A 17664-nucleotide genomic window follows, 5' to 3' on the forward strand; every position below is an offset into this window, starting at 1 on the left:
CGTGTGTTTGTCCAATTTCCACTCAAATTAATGGTGCCTCTTTATAGGCCTTCTGCTAGAGTGGCACTGAATTACTTGGTGCTTCACTCTTGCACCTGGGACCCATTCAATGTTACAGCACCAGCTAGCTGCTAACCTGGGACCCATTTGCTCCAACTGTATAGTTAGCATTACAGATACCAGCGCTTTTCTGCTGCAGAGAACTCAACACTAACTAACATTGTTCTCAAAACAGCACCTGGGACTCACAGATGTACATCCTTAACTATTCAATAATTGACAATGTCAATAGCCTCTCTATAGGAAACGTTAAAAAAATTGGTGCCAAAGTCTTAAATGGTGCTGCACAGATTCACAGAAGCAGCAGGCCACACAGAATAAGCACTCGTATGCCGTCAATGGGACACATCTTCAAATGTGGCTTTATTTCATTGAATAGCCTGTAAATGCAACTTTGAGGATCGTACTGACCCTTTGTTTATGGCATACTTTGTTTATTTGGATTTTAAGGTGGTAGAAAGATATAAAAAGTGTATGGAAACAGAATTTATCGTAATTCATTCAGTCTTCTACGATATATTGCGCCAACAAAAAATGTTTAATGCATTGTGCAGCTCTGTTGCAAAGTTCTACGTCACCTCTTTCTGGTACGTTTTACATTTTTCTTGATATAAAATATATCAGAGTTAAAGTTCTGAAAGTAAAAATGCCAAGTTCTGTTAGCAACTGAAGGAGCAGAAGAATTTATAAAATATATGGGACTCTAATATAACACTGTTGTAAAAGGGATCGCTTTTATGAATACACAATTTATGCAAAACTATGCTTAGGAGTAAAATCGTACTGCAACATCTGTCCGACAGCAATCATATTCCTAAATTAAAATACTTTATCATGTCGTTTTAATTAAATATATTTTGTATTTTTCTGCAATGCGCTGCATTTCCAACATCAGCCTGTTTAAGTCTTCCAGGTCAATAAAAAGTCACTGACTCGATATTCACGGCTTTATGGGTAAACACAGCTGGTACAAATCCCATTTTTGTGCCAGCACTTTCTCTTTTTTTTCTTGATTAATAGTGCAAAAACAAAACAGCTACAATGGTAGATGTGATGGAAACGGCGCACAGAGGTTCACATGAGGTGAGCTTAACATTTCATTCCACATCTATACAAATACTCATCACAGTTTCAATCCGTTTTGAGACTTTTCTCATGCTGATGGAAGGCTAACATCCTACTTCTGATAAGATGGCCCCATTTGTCACCGCCGACCAAGATGGCTGACGTCTGAGCCGTTTGGTTTCTGCTCGGGGACAAACATCAAACTACATCAAACTCCGAAGCGCGTGAACACATTAAGCCTCTCGTGCAGATCCAGAGTGGCATGTGTTTATCCCCAGTAGGCTGTGTGTTTTGTGTACGCGTGTGTCCTATGTTTTATCTCCCCAGGGTTTCCACCAGAGGATTTAAAAATATTCCTTATACTGTGTATTTTCATTTAGCCTTCTCCTCCATAATAACCAGAGAGCTGTGGTCCCGCCACTGACTTCACACACACACACACTCTCCGATATGCTTGCTTATGTACATACATATAACACAAATGTTCAACCGTACACACAATGACACATACCACCACACAGATGAACCCAAGTGCACAAAACCCTGCATGCAAGCGCGTACACATCCTGCCGAGCTGTGGGATTACTCCACAATCACAACCACTCTTTCTCCAGGGAAAAAAACATGTTTTATCATTTCATTTCATTTCTTTCTTCTGCGCTCCCTCTCGCCCTCTCCCCTCCCTCCCTCGGCTTTCTCGCTCAGCAACATGTAGCCCTCCCAAGACTCCTCCGCTCAAATCACAGGCCACATCCTGCGCTCCAACAGGAGCCGGGCGCTTTTTGTCACTGCAACACACTCCATGTGTAATTCGTGTGTGGATATGATGCGACATGCACGGGTAAATGAGTGTGTGTGTGTGTGTGTGTGTGTGTGTGTGTGTGTGTGTGTGTGTGTGTGTGTGTGTGTGTGTGTGTGTGTGTGTGTGTGTGTGTGTGTGTGTGTGTGTGTTTGTTGGCCGTTGGTTTAATCCGTGTGGTTAGAACTAGGTGAGCGCAACACACACATATTGATGGACCCCATAATAAAACCTTGCGTGGTTGATGATCAGGTTGTGATTAGGGATACGCACTCAGTTGTGATGGTCAAGGCTTGTGCATTAAATTGTAAATCACACCAGGGAGGAACTTTTTGAAGCATCAATATGACAAACTAAAACACACTCAGATCAGACTGAGCTGAGAAAACTCAGATATGTGACTAAAAACTGATCAAGAGCACTGATATAATTTGATTGCAAAAATTTGATTTTTGTCTATGAAGCTATACATAAAAATGCTAAAAGATCTTCACATTTTTTTACAGTAATACATTCTTTTTTAACTTATTTTGAATTGATAGCTTTTAAATTAAGTAACTGAAATTGTAAATGACAACAATTAATGAATTGCACATCAGCCAAACAAAAAGCAAGCAGTGGTACATATTACATGGCTAAAAATAACAACAAGAGCTACAAAAATTAATATATGAATATATTTTTTTTTACTTTTATTTGAATGGAAACTGAAAGTTGCTTGGATGAATTATTGATGTACTTGCTATGGAGCCGGAGGACCCCCAACTGTCTTTACCGTTTGCTCTTACTTACTGCTCTGTTCTCATAGCACCTAACACTCGTGGAATATATTCATTTGAAATTTGCAGAAGTCCTATTGTTTGCATTAAAGCTGATTCACCTGTAAAACTAATGCTACTGTGTTGAAGATAAATGCTGCGCGGCATGAATGCTTTGCCTACACGTCAACATATTTACTCACTGCAGAGTAAATAATAAAAGGTAAACAGCACACTATGTCTGTTCGGCTGCATCTTTGAGCACGTCCCTAACCAGTATGTGAAACTGCGGTGGGACTGATGTCAGACCATGGGGTGAAGTGGAGGATGCTGAGGCGGCGCTCTCGCTGTCCATATTACACCCGTCTCTGGAAACACAGTCTTTACCAGTTTAAACAAAGCCCTACTCTCCTCCTTATATTTTCATCCCCCGCCCTATCAAAAGTAAACACACACACTTCTCACGCGCCATGAGCAGACTGTCTTGCAGTAGCAAGAAAGTGAGAGTGTTGGCTTGTTAAGGGAGCGGTTTGGATTAATCTGTAGGAACCAGATGCCCCCACCGCGTTCCTTTCAGCCACTCCATTAATTACACCAGGACTAATATAACGGCGTGTGTGTGTGTGTGTGTGTGTGTGTGTGTGTGTGTGTGTGTGTGTGTGTGTGTGTGTGTGTGTGTGTGTGTGTGTGTGTGTGTGTGGGTGGGTGTATTTGCGCGCGCGTGCACACAGTGTATCCCAGTGGAACATATGGGTATAACTGATTCCAATTGCTATAGGTATTCAGAAACAGGGGAGGGTCGGTGTCACGCAGGAAACTGCTATTAGTGGTTGCGCATGATGCAACTCGACTCCTTCACCTGTACAACGGCTACTTCCCGTCTGAAAAACCACATTTAATCACACACCACATAAGTTAATAAGCGATGATGAATGTGCGGTACTTAGATGAAGGAAAGAAATACAAAATGTTCCTGGTTAATTACCTTTTAACACGGTTAAGAGGAGAGGATTTTATGTCATCAACCTTTGACCCCTGAGCACCTCCATCATGGTGCATCTTCTAATGGACTGTGAACTGCGTGGCGTAAGCTCACAAATTAAGTATTTAAGTGCATTTGTTCACCCTACCAAATCAGGTACACTGTTTTATTTTATTTTTTTTGCTTACATTTTTAAATCATCTACAATTTGACCTTAACAGACTGCAAAACTACAAGAAACATGACCTGGGTCTTAACATTGTGTTTAAAGATTAATGCGCACTTCATCAACATGAGCAGTAGATAATTAGTCTTAATTCAATGGCTTTCCATTTTCTCCATGTAACTTCAATCATCATTAAGTCAGCCGTGAGCCTTTCTGAATCACACAAAATCAAGCGAAACTCAAAATAAAAAAAATGAAGTTTTAACAAGTTTAACGAGTTTAACAGTAATTTTGAAGTCTGTATCTTGTGTCGTTTCGCACTTGTCATTTCATCGCTTTGTCATCAGTCTTACCGGCTGGGCAGTGGTTGGTCCTGTGTTCAGTGAGCTCGGCCAGGCAGTCAAAGTCTTGCTGGCAGTTGTCACAGGTGAAGATGGACTCGTCGTCTATGTCGTCATCGTGATCGTCGTGCTCCTCCTGCTCTCCATCCTCGGCAGGTGCGCCTTCTTTGGGATCTGCCTCTCTGTCCGACGCCGATATTTCTGAGGGGGGAAAAAAAGACCCGTCAGACTTTTGGCGTGAGGTGTGTGTGTGTGTGTGTGTGTGTGTGTGTGTGTGTGTGTGTGTGTGTGTGTGTGTGTGTGTGTGTGTGTGTGTGTGTGTGTGTGTGTGTGTGTGTGTGTGTGTGTCCTGGTAGCAGACAGCAGAGTGTGAGATGGGGACCAGTGGAGGGCCGTGTCAGCCCCAATCCTCACTGCTCCATTGTGTCTCCATTTTCACACCTTATTATCACATTATAAACGCCGAGGATCCAATAGAAGTGACACTGAAGACACTTGGCTTGAGAGGAGAGGAGCGAAGGCGGTGGAAAGGAGGAGATGAGAGGAGTTATTCAAATCTTGTGCAGGAGATGGAAAAAATGACCAAAACTCACCAAAGCACTTCCACAGAAGGCTCATTTCAGGGCTTTTGGACTGGATTAACTGTACAGGCTTCATGAACCTGAATAAAGAGTAACTCCAGTGAAATTGAATTTTTGTTCTTAAATTCAAAGCATTTAACACACCATTACTTTTAAATGGGGAAAAAGAGCTCTCTTACAGCTCAATATGATTTAACTTTCCATTACAAACTGTCCAACCACAGCTTTAAACGTTTAAAGCTCTAAAAGAGGCACATTTGTAATATGCCACACTGTCCTTGGTGTTTCATTTACACCAGAGTTGTTGTGTCCCGGTCCTGGAGGGCTCCCATCCTGCATGTTTAGAGGTATTCCAGCTTCAAGACACCAATATCTATCTAATGATTACCGCATTGCAAAGCTGCTAAGAAAGGCATATCAGGATTTTCTCACTGCAATCGGGTGTGTTGCAGCATGGAGAAAACTACATTCTCTCGAGGACTGGTAGTGGACACTCCTGATTCAGACAATATAGTTATTCATCTGACCACCAGCTGTGTGCCAATAAGCAGCAAACACACTGCGATGTTAGAGTCAGCCCCTCTTTTTTTTTTGTTGTTTTTATGAGAAACAACACAGCTGTCACCAATCCAAGTTTTATTGGTATTCGGGTATAATATGGTTTGAACATACAATTTCAAAAGATTGCTTGTATCCCAGGACGCTTGGTCCAGAAACCTAAATATTTCATACTTCTGTCAACAGCAAAACTGATCTATTCAAGTTCAAATGACTATGAAACAATTTGTTACAATACTACATGTTAGTAGTGTTACAATATTTTCGGTCTTCACCTTCAGTGTGGGGGACACAGGTTTGACTCATCATTGTCGTAAAACGAGCAATTCTATAGGGGCAAATTGCAAAGAACGTACATTTGTATCCCCTCAGAGATTAGTTTTGCTAATTTCTTTAAAAAAGAGAGAGAAATTCTACCACTCAAAATTGAAATGTTAAGCAAAGTAAACAACAGATGTGCTCAATAAAAGTTAAAAGTAACAAAAACTTGGTCTAAAAGAGTGTAAAAGCCTCCTGGGAGGCACAGAAGCTCCTTCCCACTCTGATTTATTATAGGCGATGTGTGAAGGGAGGCAGGGATGGAGGGATGCTGAGAGGTGGGGAACGAGAGACTAAGGTGATGGGGGTGTTTTGGGAGAGGGCTGCTGCAGGAGAGCAAGACAGTGATGGAGAGAGGAGGAGGAGAGGAGGAAGGGATGCAGAAGACGAGAGGGAGGGTGTTGGCCATCTGTCCAGTGGTGAGAGCACCGTCTGGCCAGGGAGAGGAAACAGCCCCTCGGCTGACAAAACACACACGTGCACGCTCGCATACACACACACACACACGTCCCCGTGTTTCAGGTTGCGGACTCGTACACACTGGTCACTGTGCAGACACACATGCATTCACACACACTTACAGGACACTAACACACACAGGATACTAACTGGATCGGTAATTAAATGCACACATGTGCAAATACATGTGTGCAAGCTGCAGGGTAAATGTGGGTGGGAGTGATTGATACACCCATCGTAAATTACCAGGATGTGATCGGTGCAGCTTTTGTAGGTATCTGTAGTTTACTTTTAGACCCCTAATGATTAAGTAAACAAATGTTGATAAAACAATTTTTACAATAACAAAATGTGTGCATCTGTCTATTTTATGGACTGTATGTGTATATGACCCATCACAAAAGGTTCAAGATGCCTAAAAAAAAGAGAAAAACCTGTACCAAGTTATTCTTACTTAAGTAGAGAATTTAAATCCGTAATTATCTGCACTTAGGAACAGAATGCATACATTTCGCCACTTCTGGTCCAAAAATTGTATGTAATTGCTATAGGGTTCATTTACGTACGCAGATGGATGCAAAATCATTGTATTAATTTGTAACAAAGCCCATTGACCACTCTAATGTATACTGATCCACAGAAGTACACACGAAAGCATGACATCTGAAAGTCTATAGTGAGCTGAAGTGACAAAATGAAGTATTCAGGAATTTGATAAAATTCCACCCGTCTTTTTACGGTCAGTCTTCAGTATTGCGTCACTTACTGCTTTTAAAGACGTGAATCCACTTTGCACTAAAACTAAACCAGGAACACACACACGCGTACACACACACACACACACACACACACACACACACACACACACACACACACACACAAAGAGAAACGACACACATATTCCCTGGGGTGTCCTGATGCCAGAGGTGAGGTCAGTGCCAGATCCAGTGCATGCCAACACAACCTGCTGTCACAGCAACTCAATCTTGCAACCCTCCATCTGCCCCTCCTCATTCTCCTCTCTTGGAGTACTTTATTTTCTTTCTTTATGAAGTCATTCCGGTGTTTGGTCTCGAACACCCGGTCGCCGTGCAGTGCGATCAAGAGAGAGATGGGTGTCGGAACAGAGGAAGAGAACAGGGATGAGAGTGCCGGGCACAGTTGGTGGCGGTGCTGTTTACACATGGATCTCTATGGTACTCTGCTACCCACCCACCTCTCATCTCACAGGGACACGGTAATTATGTGCCCTCTTATGGACTTAAAACAGACGCTGATGGAGGGAGGGGGCTTTTTCAAAAGGACACCGCCGCTGTCAGATCTCGCTGGATAGTGTTGCTGCTCTGCTCATTACCACTCGCAAACAGACCTCCTGGCTAGACCGCATCGCTTATATGCATCATGTCATGAAGCGGTGGCACTAAAGTTTTCAGCACAAAGGCAACTTGAAAATACTAAATTCTCCATATGGTTCCAAGAAAGGATCAAAATTTGACATGTCCACAAAGAACCTGTTTTTTGTTTTTTTTTTACTTAACTGATGTCTGTAAAACACACTTTTCTCTCAGCATTTCAATTCTTTTTCCTGACTTTGAAGGTTGTTTGCTTGAAACGTCTGAGGCACTGGAAGCCTCTTGCTTGTTGTGTTGTCAACCTTCTGTTTAGGTAGGTGGCTGTTAACATGATTGGTTGTCTGGAGAAAGTGCCCGCGACGACACCCATAGTCTTCCTGAAACATGGTTGCACTCGAGAGCTCCTTTTTGCCCTTCCAGTGCTTTTATTTATTTTTATTTTTTTGGGTCTCAGAAAACACCACACGGGTGCTAAATCTGTCCCTATCTTTTCACCGCTTTGAGCCACACTGAACCACCACTTATAAAGTTGTTTTCAGATCGAGTGTAACGTGTTTGTTCAGCTGCTGTTTCTTTGCAGGAGTCGCCAAGCCATTGCAACTCGCACCTTAGATTTAACTGGTTCTGACACCGGCACTCAAAAGACAAGACTTATCCAAGGGCCGGAAGTGGACAATATATGAAACTGTAGAAAACAAAGTAGCCATCCATCTGTTCTGATCACAAATTTTATCACTGGCAAGAATCAACAGATCATAAAGTGTTAAACTGCATCGATGAATCAGTGCAGCAGCAGAAAAAGTACTTATTTCTTTGGGGGTTTTTTTGCCAACTAGCATCGGTGATCCCCAATCTAATCAATTTCACATTCATTTCCTTGTCTGACTTTCAACCCTCTTATGAGTAGGATGACTGGATTTATTTTGATTTTATGCCCATCAAAAAAAAAAAAAAGTGTGGTGAAGAAGAGCTTGTCCCTTTATTTTTCCTAAGATAACTTCCAATTTCAATATTTTGTTATTGTGTTTGGTTTGTACTGAGACTTAAGTCAGGCTGTACAGTTGTACTTGGGAAGTCCTTCGGGGTACCGTGATGACTAATTTATAGCACAAAGCTCTATTTCTTTGCTTTCTGGTGTTAAGTTTCTTGATGTCATATAATGTCTAGGAGCTATGGTCATGAGAAGTAGTATGGAAGTATAATCGTGTCAGTGGCGACAGCATGGGAATATAATGGCTGCGGGATGAAAGTGCCTCAATGTCCATTTGAAAAGCTCTCTGAAACACCTGCACATGGCCATGCTGGATGAACATGTCCTAGAGTTATCGGTTTCAGAGGTGCCTGCCTGAGACTGCATGCGCTTGATCTTTTTTCCCCCTCCTTATTCTCCTGGTTTTCACAAAACTCTCACACCTCTTTCCTCCTCCACCAAGACTCTCCACCCCCACTGCATCAGAAAGAAGCAGCAGCCCTACTTAATGAAGGCAGTAAACTCCCCTGGGCGCTCGAGGTGCAGAGGGGTGCACTAGAGTGTGCGGGGGTATTGATTGAATAGTATGACAGCGGTCCCCAGCAAACCGTACGTGTGCACCATCCGGCCACATTCTCCCTTTCACACTCAAACACACACAAATGTGTCACTGTGATAGAGCCGTAGTCGCTCGCAGACACATGAACACCCAGACAGGAACACACTCAATCTACTGAGAACTATTATCTCTGAGTCACAGACTGTCCCTATGCCAGGAATAACTGCACATCCTCTGTCATGCACATACACAAGCTTTCAAATCCCAAGCAGGGACACCCCGTTTCCTCCTTATGTCATCCACAAGAACCGAAAAGCTCGCTCCGCTTCCAAACTAGGAATGTTTCCTGTTGCACAAACAAAAAAATTTTTTTCACTTTTCACCTAATGGCACAGGTTTCAGAAAGGAGGTTTTCTCGTTGGTTCTTGAGGCTGAAAAGCCCTGCTGATTTTTATTCCAGCCATATAATGAGGGACTGAATCACACCTGGGACGCACAGTGAATGCAATTAAATGAAATTAACTAGCTGGTAGGGCAGGAAACCAGCTGCATTATGGGTACCTAAAGATTGGATTGAAACCAATTGTTCTGGTGTGTATGGAAATGAGCGTCTGTCTGCAGAAAAACACTACAACACACTTTTGAACAGCCACTTCCATGTTGGTTGCATAAAAAACAATTTAATTTGAGCAATTTTTGCTTACTTTGGGAAATATTTGTAGAGGCGCCCAGTTTCAGTAGCCTCTCTATTTCTGTTAATTTGTAAATATTTCCAAATGCATTAGTATTACCAAGTGCTTACCAAATTGTTTGACATATATGCAGCCAGTGTTGTTGATGGGAATATTAGGAAAAGCTCTCCTAGCGGGGAGGATAAACCATCTGGAGCTGCAGTGGTGACCTTGTAGAAAGACCTAGGATTCAAGTGCATCCACTGGTAGCATGCGTGGAAAGAAACCACCATAAATAAAATGTCAGTATCATCAATCTTACTTGGAAGTGTTAACAACTTCTTTTCATACTATGGAAGATAACTCGGGAAAGGTTTCGTCCCTCAGGTCATCAAAACCACAAACTTCAGCCTCCTCATTCAGGGGGAAAGTAGACTGATGTGTGCGTGAGTTAGCGACTCTTTTTGAAGCTTTGTTTGAGAATCAATTCATAAATGTGCTTTGTGGAGACCAACCTCTTACTTCGACATTGAGATAAACGGTGGAGGTGACAAATAATTTGCATAAACAAAATATTGAGTCAGTTTACGTTCATCTTGTTTAGAAAAAGCACATTATTACATCCTTAGCCATTGAACTAGCATGAGGATAACACCCTGATGCCTTTTATGTATAGATGAAAAACACTTCCCCGCAACATCAGCATGATGCACACAGTGACACAATCACTGCATTTACATAAATGTTAGTATCGCAGTAATTCGACATACAGCAGCTTTGATTATACATGACAGTATGATGTATATATGGAACCCGAGAAAATCAAATGTCTGTGTATATGACGACTAACGTATCCATGCTTCTCATCAAGTTTGCACAATTTCTTGCCATCTCACCGACGGGGATCTCTCCTTTCAGAGTGAATCTTACAACACATAAACAATGTGTCACAGTATTCTGGCTTTCATCACAGTACTCCTGTTTGCATAAACAGGATAAGACCAGATGTTTGTTTTCTACAACCAGAATAAGACCATTTACATGTGCAGCACATAACTCGGCAACCCCCCCCCCCAAAAAAAAAAATCCATTAATAACCAAGAGACTAGAATGCAAGCAAACACACTCAATAAAATCACCCTCAATGACATTTTAGAGTCTTATTAAGTATGATAGGCTATTTCTATGGCTGTTTTTCTATGTGGACCTGATTGTGTGACGCCGTGCAGCATCAGATATGGATGTGGAGAAAAGACGTTTTCACCACTGTGCTTCTCACGAGGAAAAGTAATAAGCCATTTTCCTGGCTGTATCCACCAGCCTCAGTAACCTGAGGACAATGGGCTGTTTATTAACAGATTAAAAAAAATATATATATAAATATATAAAGGGATATCTCAGGAATAATGAGGTCACTTTGCATATCTGCAGGAAAGATATATGCAGGTGGCGTGTCTGTGTGTGTGCGCAACATATCATGCGTGTGTGTGTGTGTGTGTGTGTGTGTGTGTGTGTGTGTGTGTGTGTGTGTGTGTGTGTGTGTGTGTGTGTGTGTGTGTGTTCATGTGCACCCTGGGTAATTAGATAAAGAGAAGTGAATTAGCAGAGTCCACAGTGCAGAATGATGTTACACAGGCTAACCACGCCTAGCTGAGACCCACTAATCACCACTCGTTAGGAAGGAGAGTGTGTGTGGATGTTTGTGTGTTCTCATAGCATGGGTGTGCTTGCTAGACTGCCAGTGTGTTTTCTCTCATTAACCACATTAAAATTAGTTCATTGAGGTAATTAGGGAGCTAAATGATAAGAAGCCATAAACATACCAGACCGGAGAAAGAAAGACACAGGGAGAAGACTTCCCCTCCCCTCCTTCTCCTTATAGGAGTACGATATAGAACAAACAGAACGCTGGATCTAAGTACACTCAGTACTCCATCCTACAGGATGACTCTGGTTTCATGGCACTGTTGTGAGCAGTTGCCAAGATAAGCTGGTCGCGACACAAACTGGAACACCAAAAATCAAACACACACAGTCAGCATGACCGCCGTACATCTCTAGATATCCTGTGGGAAGAAAACCAGGGAACTAATGAACTCTGGGAAATGTTCCTGAACTGCCCCAGGGTGGTAGAGGTGCACAGGAAGAGTGTGCCAGAGCTACAGGGGGAGTTAAAGGGGAATAAAACATACTGTAATACTGCAAAGGTAAGGCAGTTATTCAAGTGTTAGATTTGGCAGCCAGGAGCAAATAACCGTGGCCTGTCTGGGACACACTCTGCAGCACAGAGAGATGTATATCTGCCGGCCAAGCATACATAAAACAAACACACACACACACATTCAGAGACACGTTTCTGTCTGTTTATGCCGAAAAGAGGCATCAAAGGGTGGGAAAAGTGTGTGACGCGCTTCCAGGAGAACATTTAGAAACCCAACAGTTTTGAAATAAGGCTCTTAATCTTATTCTCATATTCGCCAAAGCAGGATTCACATGCACATGGCTTCATACCACCACAGTCTGAGGGCAAAGAACCAGACATAACCTCAAAGAGAAGAATGTCCTCTGCAATCCCCACCTGCCATCTGCTGTTTTAACCAAAAGTACCTGTGACCTTCCGTTTACTATTTGATCAGTGAATGACTCAAAGAATAAAAAATTGTGTTCAGATCTGTGGTAGAATAGTAAAAAACAAAACAAAACAAATGTGTCCTCTTCGTGATGGCTGCGGCTCTGCTGGTAGAAAGGGTAATCTCTCAATTTGAAAGTTGTACATTGGTTTGAGCCCCCATCTCCCCCTGTCCATGTGTCCTTGAGCAAGACACTGAACCCCAAGTTGCCCACCAATGGATGGATCGAGTGCTTTTGTGTGACAGCCATCGCCATTGATGTGCAAATGTGTGAAATTGATTAGTATCGTAATTCATCTTGGGGGATGCTAAAGCAGCTCTATTACTAAAATCCATTTGATCAGTTTGAACACAAGGATATACCATGTGCTTTGATTTGACTAGAGAAGCCAAGAGCTGAGAACATTAATTATAAAATGTTTAAAGAATCAAAATACTACTTGAGTAGAATTTTCAGGATTTTGTTCTTTAATGAAGTGTATATCTGTGCACACTGGCTTGTTCCTTGTTTAAACAAATGTTCATTCTATACCATTTACCTTTGTGCCTGAATAGATAAGGTGCATTACATTTTTTTGTTGAATCAATACTTTTACTTGGAGTGAAATCCCTATGACACATATCTGTAACTCTCCTAAAGTAATCAACTTTTGACTCTCGTTTATTTGGTTAATTTAGACATGTTTGATCTGTGCTGCACTCACAAATCAAACTACAGTTCATTTGATAGCAGACTGAGATCTGCTCCGTTCAGGACGTGAAAAGCAGCTACCATTTGGATCCAGATATTTCAGGTATCACCTTCAGCAATGTACACCGAGATAGAGGGGAACCTCATTTAGTATTCTACAGATAGGATTCCCCTTCATCCCTAAATAGAATTTTTTTTTTCTGAAGTTTGTACAGTGAGCCAATGCAGCCTTAAGCAAAATACAATAAAACTGAACCTTTCACCAGTGTCAATACATTATATGTTCAGAAGACAGACTATCTACATATAGGAGTCTATCTGCGCCATTAAGCACTTACTTTGGCAAATATACCTTGAGCTAAATTAAGTCTCAACAAAAACTGCACTTGGTCAAGCCGAAGTTAATGGTACAGTATTTTGATTAGCCTTGTGATTTTGTGTGAAGCCAGAAGTTTTTACCTGCTCTGACCATTTTTATACATAACAGTAATATTGTTCAGCACATTTCCACTGTTTGTCCGAGTTTTCACCCCACAAGAAACATCCAACATTATGATGCCATTGTGCAAGACAGAGGTACTTTCATACCAACAATAGCAGAGCGGTTAAATCTGTGTTTTCTGCATCTTCCGACACGGCGCAAAAATCCCCAGATGAGTCCTAAACTGTCCTACAGACATCCCAAAGTATGTGAGGAACGGGCCACAGAGGAGCTTCAGCTGCTGTAAGAGGCAGTAAACCCCTCCACGCCCCCCTTCTGATACATTTGAAATCAAAAGGTGCCCGAAGTGACTAAAACTTCCTTTTGTTTTCAAATCGACCAAAAGGCAAACAGGATCTGTATCATTTGTGGGAAATTTGCGCTGTATTTTGGATGAGGATCTTCTCTCTTTGTACTGCCAGCACAATGGGAAACACCTTTGTGTTCGATATGTTGAGAAGTGGGGAGAAATAAAAAAAAAAAAATGGTGAACATATTTGGCACCAAGAGCACACTGACACACACATCCGCACACACACACACACACACACACACTGAACAGGTGCAGCTGGACACAACAACACCGGCCTGCTCTCTGGCTCCCAGGAGAATCCCTCTCCTACACTCCTCTGTGTGTGTGTCTGTGTTTTCACAATGCAAGCCCCCCCCCACCTCCCCCAGGGAAGTGATCTGCAGAGGCACACCAGCCATACACAAACACGCACACAGAAACACACTGACACTTACATGCACACACACACACACACACACTCCTGGGAGATACTGCGGCGAGGGAGAGCAGCACCCAACACCAATGTCTGGAAAAAAAAGATGATGAAAGAGCCATTCGCGTCATGGAAGCAGGCGAAAAAACATCCATGCACACAAACACAGATACACTGACTGTACAGTATATACACAAACACAGAGAAAATCAGCCAGACTTGCTCTGCACAGACCTCCACAGATCGGCCTACTCTTAAATAAGTTGACAGCTGCTCACTTATTTAATTTTCTATATTTTTGGGTTCGGGGGAAACAAACAACACACATTCACACTCTTCAAAAGCAAATACCCAGAAAGATAAGGAATTTAAAAAAAAACCTGGGGCTTAAATGCTGCAAAACAGACTAAAACACAGATGCACTGTCAAAAGCAGACAATGAGAGTTCACACACACATACACAGGAACTGTTTTCCTGTGCTCGCCTTGGGGAAATTAAAACTACATTATGGACCTCCAGAGGGTAGCGGTGAGAGAGTGATAGAGGAAGAGGAAAAGAGAGAGGAAGCAAAAGAAATGGAGGGGGAGAGAGAGAGAGGGCCAGTGTCCTGTTTTTCCCAGCTACGGTCATCATAAAGATGTTACGAGGAAACAGGAGAAAAGTGATTCTGCTGTAATCCTCACTCCTTTTACACACTCTTTCCATCTCACTTGTAAATATTTTGTGCACCCTCTGATTGATTTGCGTGTGAACACATTATCTATGCCGATAATTTTTGATATTATGTGCCTCAGAAGTAAGTAAAAACAAGAACATAATTACACAAATGAGAAAGCATGTAGTTGTGCAACGTGAGAGAAGGTGGTGGGACAATGACATTGTTTTCAGCCAATGTGCCCAAACACACCTTAAAGCCAAGGCTGTAGTTACAATAAACAGTGTTGTCGTGTTGACAGGCCCCATTTTGAAAATCAGCTGTTTTTGGTCTAAGTTTTCTGTGTCATTTCTGGCATTTATCATGCAACAAATAAAGTAGGAGACCCAGGAAAAGTAAATCAAGCATCGGTCTCTAATGCACGTCTGTTTGAGTCTCTAAAACATCAATCTACAGCAAAGTGTTCTGAAATGTTGACTCAAGTTTGAGCCCCACAGACATAAATCGCATCGATTGTTAGCTGAATAAACCCAAACTGATACAGATCTGTGTCATTCGATGGGTGGAGGATTCTTCTCACCGGACGATCACACAGGGACACACTGCTGCAGTCGCAGGGACTTTATCACAGTGAGCAACAATAACGCAGCAAGTCTCAGTTTCAGCTTGGGGACCTGACAAACCTTTTCCACGATGACTCACCGGCTCGTTCTGTGTGTGTGTCTGTGCGAGAAGACATTGAAACAGTAAGTGCGTGTAAGTTAGCAGTGTACGCTAGGCTGTCGACCGAGTCGGGTGAAACAAAACTCAGGAGAAAAAGGAGGCCATAGGATTATGTACGCCTGCGTCACTGGACATACGGCCAATACTATATTTCTATACTGTACTGCCCTGAAGGTGTGGGACGTACAGAAAAAGCTCTCCATCTATACCTGCCTTTTTATACAATTTCTCATTTCTTTCTCGACAACCTTGGCAGGGTCTCCCTTTTTCTTCTCCCAGCACACTGGGGGGGGGGGGGGGGGGGACTAAGGGAACAAGAGAGGCAACAAGAGAGGAAACAAGGGAGGAAGGAGACGCGTTGTTTTTCTGTTCTACCAAGGGGGGTTAAAGGGAAGCGGGGAAGAAGGGTGTTGAGGCACCTTTGGCCTCCGAGGGCTCCTCTTGGGGGCAGACTGGCCAAGGGGGAGCAGGAAAGGAGAGGAGGTGATGCAGGAAGAGGTGGGGGGGGGGGGTAAGTTGGCCCCATGCTATTCCCTTCAGACACCCTCCCACCTCCCTCCGCCTTCTCTCCTGCGGGTCTTTCCAAACTCAACACACATTTTCCAGAGAAAGCGAAAGAGAGACAGAAGAAGGGTGTAGAGAAAGGAGAGGAGGGGTGGAGGCTGGTGAATTGTATAGCAGGATGGGAAAGGTATATTTGCCTTTTTCTCTCTCTCGTGCTTTCTTGCCCCATCCTTGTCAACACCATCTCCCGGGGAGCAAAGGAAACAAGGTCTTTTCTTCCTTTTTAATCTGATCAAATAAGGGAAAGGCGGCAATTTTGTCTCGTCACTCCTTCACGCCAATGTGAGCGCAGCAATAACAGTGAAGCACTGAGGGGGTGCCGATAGTGAGAGATAAACTTATAGTGAAAAAGAGAAAACACTATGCAGAGGATGCTGGGACAGGGAATTGATGGTGAAATCCAAATTGAAAGAGTGGCTGAGTCAGGGAACACGGGACAGTGTGTGTTTTTATGGGAGGAAGAGTTTGAGATAGAGGTGTGTGTGTGTGTGTGTGTGTGTGTGTGTGTGTGTGTGTGTGTGTGTGTGTGTGTGTGTGTGTGTGTGTGTGTGTGTGTGTGTGTGTGTGTGTGTGTGTGTGTGTGTGTGTCAGGGGACTCAAGCTTCCTGCAGGAACTGACACACACAGCAGTTCTAGTGAGCCACCCAGGACCTCAGTCAGCACCCCCCCACCCCACCCCACCCCCTCCACCCCTCCCCACCCCACCCCTCAAACACACACACAGGTCCATATAGTGGCCCCTGGAGGGGCGTTAGCACAGGTTTGAAGAAGGGGAGGGTTCGGCACGTCATAGACACCTCAAGGGTCATACTTTCCTTTCCTCCTATCCCCGTAGAGCTTAACGAGAGACGGGGCAAGAGAGGCAGCGAGAGAGATATAACTGCATATTTACCACATTCAGCAGTATCTTATTTCCCTGCTGGGATCTAGTCAGAGGAAGTGTTTAACTGTTCTCGGATAGGCTGCAAACCGGAGCAGAAAAACTCGCTTCGGCTGACAAACACCCACAGTACTCCGACTGTTTGTGCCACGGTACGGAAAAACGTGTTCTTTGATCTTTCCTCGGCACTAATGACGGCAGTGAGGAAAATGTCAAAAGCTGAGTTGTGCCAGGGCCAACATATGGGCCCAGCAGATGCATCATTTTTTTTTTTTTTCCCTCAACCCGCACAGGAACCTTTGACATGTTACAGCAGCTCTGATTTGAAAACAAGTGAGATTTCCACAAAACCACCTCTACTAATACCGTCTGTCCTGGGTACGTCACTGGATATCATATATTACAATAACAATAACAGAAACAGAGTTTACTCAATGGCTGCACTCTCTGAATGGCTTCCGTTTGAAGACATGCAGAGACGCTTTCTTAATAAGTATAATCATCAAGACACTTTCCTCCATCACTGAGGCCGTTTGAAGCTTTTTTCCTACAATCTCCTTTAAATATTAACCCTCTTTTTACACGGCAATATCGGAATCCATTTCGATTAGATATCCGTAAATCTGTGCAATGAGCAAGTTCTTCTGCCACTTTTTCCAAGATAACTTCAACTTT

At 43.0% G+C, this 17664-nt stretch overlaps 1 protein-coding gene across 4 annotated transcripts in view; it reads right to left on the bottom strand.

Annotated features, from left to right (window-relative positions):
• Positions 1–17664, bottom strand: part of znf423 (zinc finger protein 423) — a 158162-nt gene that overhangs the window by 113941 nt on the left and 26557 nt on the right. For all 4 annotated transcript variants that reach the window (XM_080504950.1, XM_080504948.1, XM_080504949.1 and 1 more), the window contains one exon: positions 4184–4372. In XM_080504950.1, coding sequence (XP_080361076.1) covers positions 4184–4372 — 189 coding nt within the window. The remainder of the gene's footprint in view (positions 1–4183; positions 4373–17664) is intronic.

The sequence above is a fragment of the Blennius ocellaris genome (assembly GCF_963422515.1).
Source record: "Blennius ocellaris genome assembly, chromosome: 11".
Lineage (NCBI taxonomy): Eukaryota > Metazoa > Chordata > Actinopteri > Blenniiformes > Blenniidae > Blennius > Blennius ocellaris.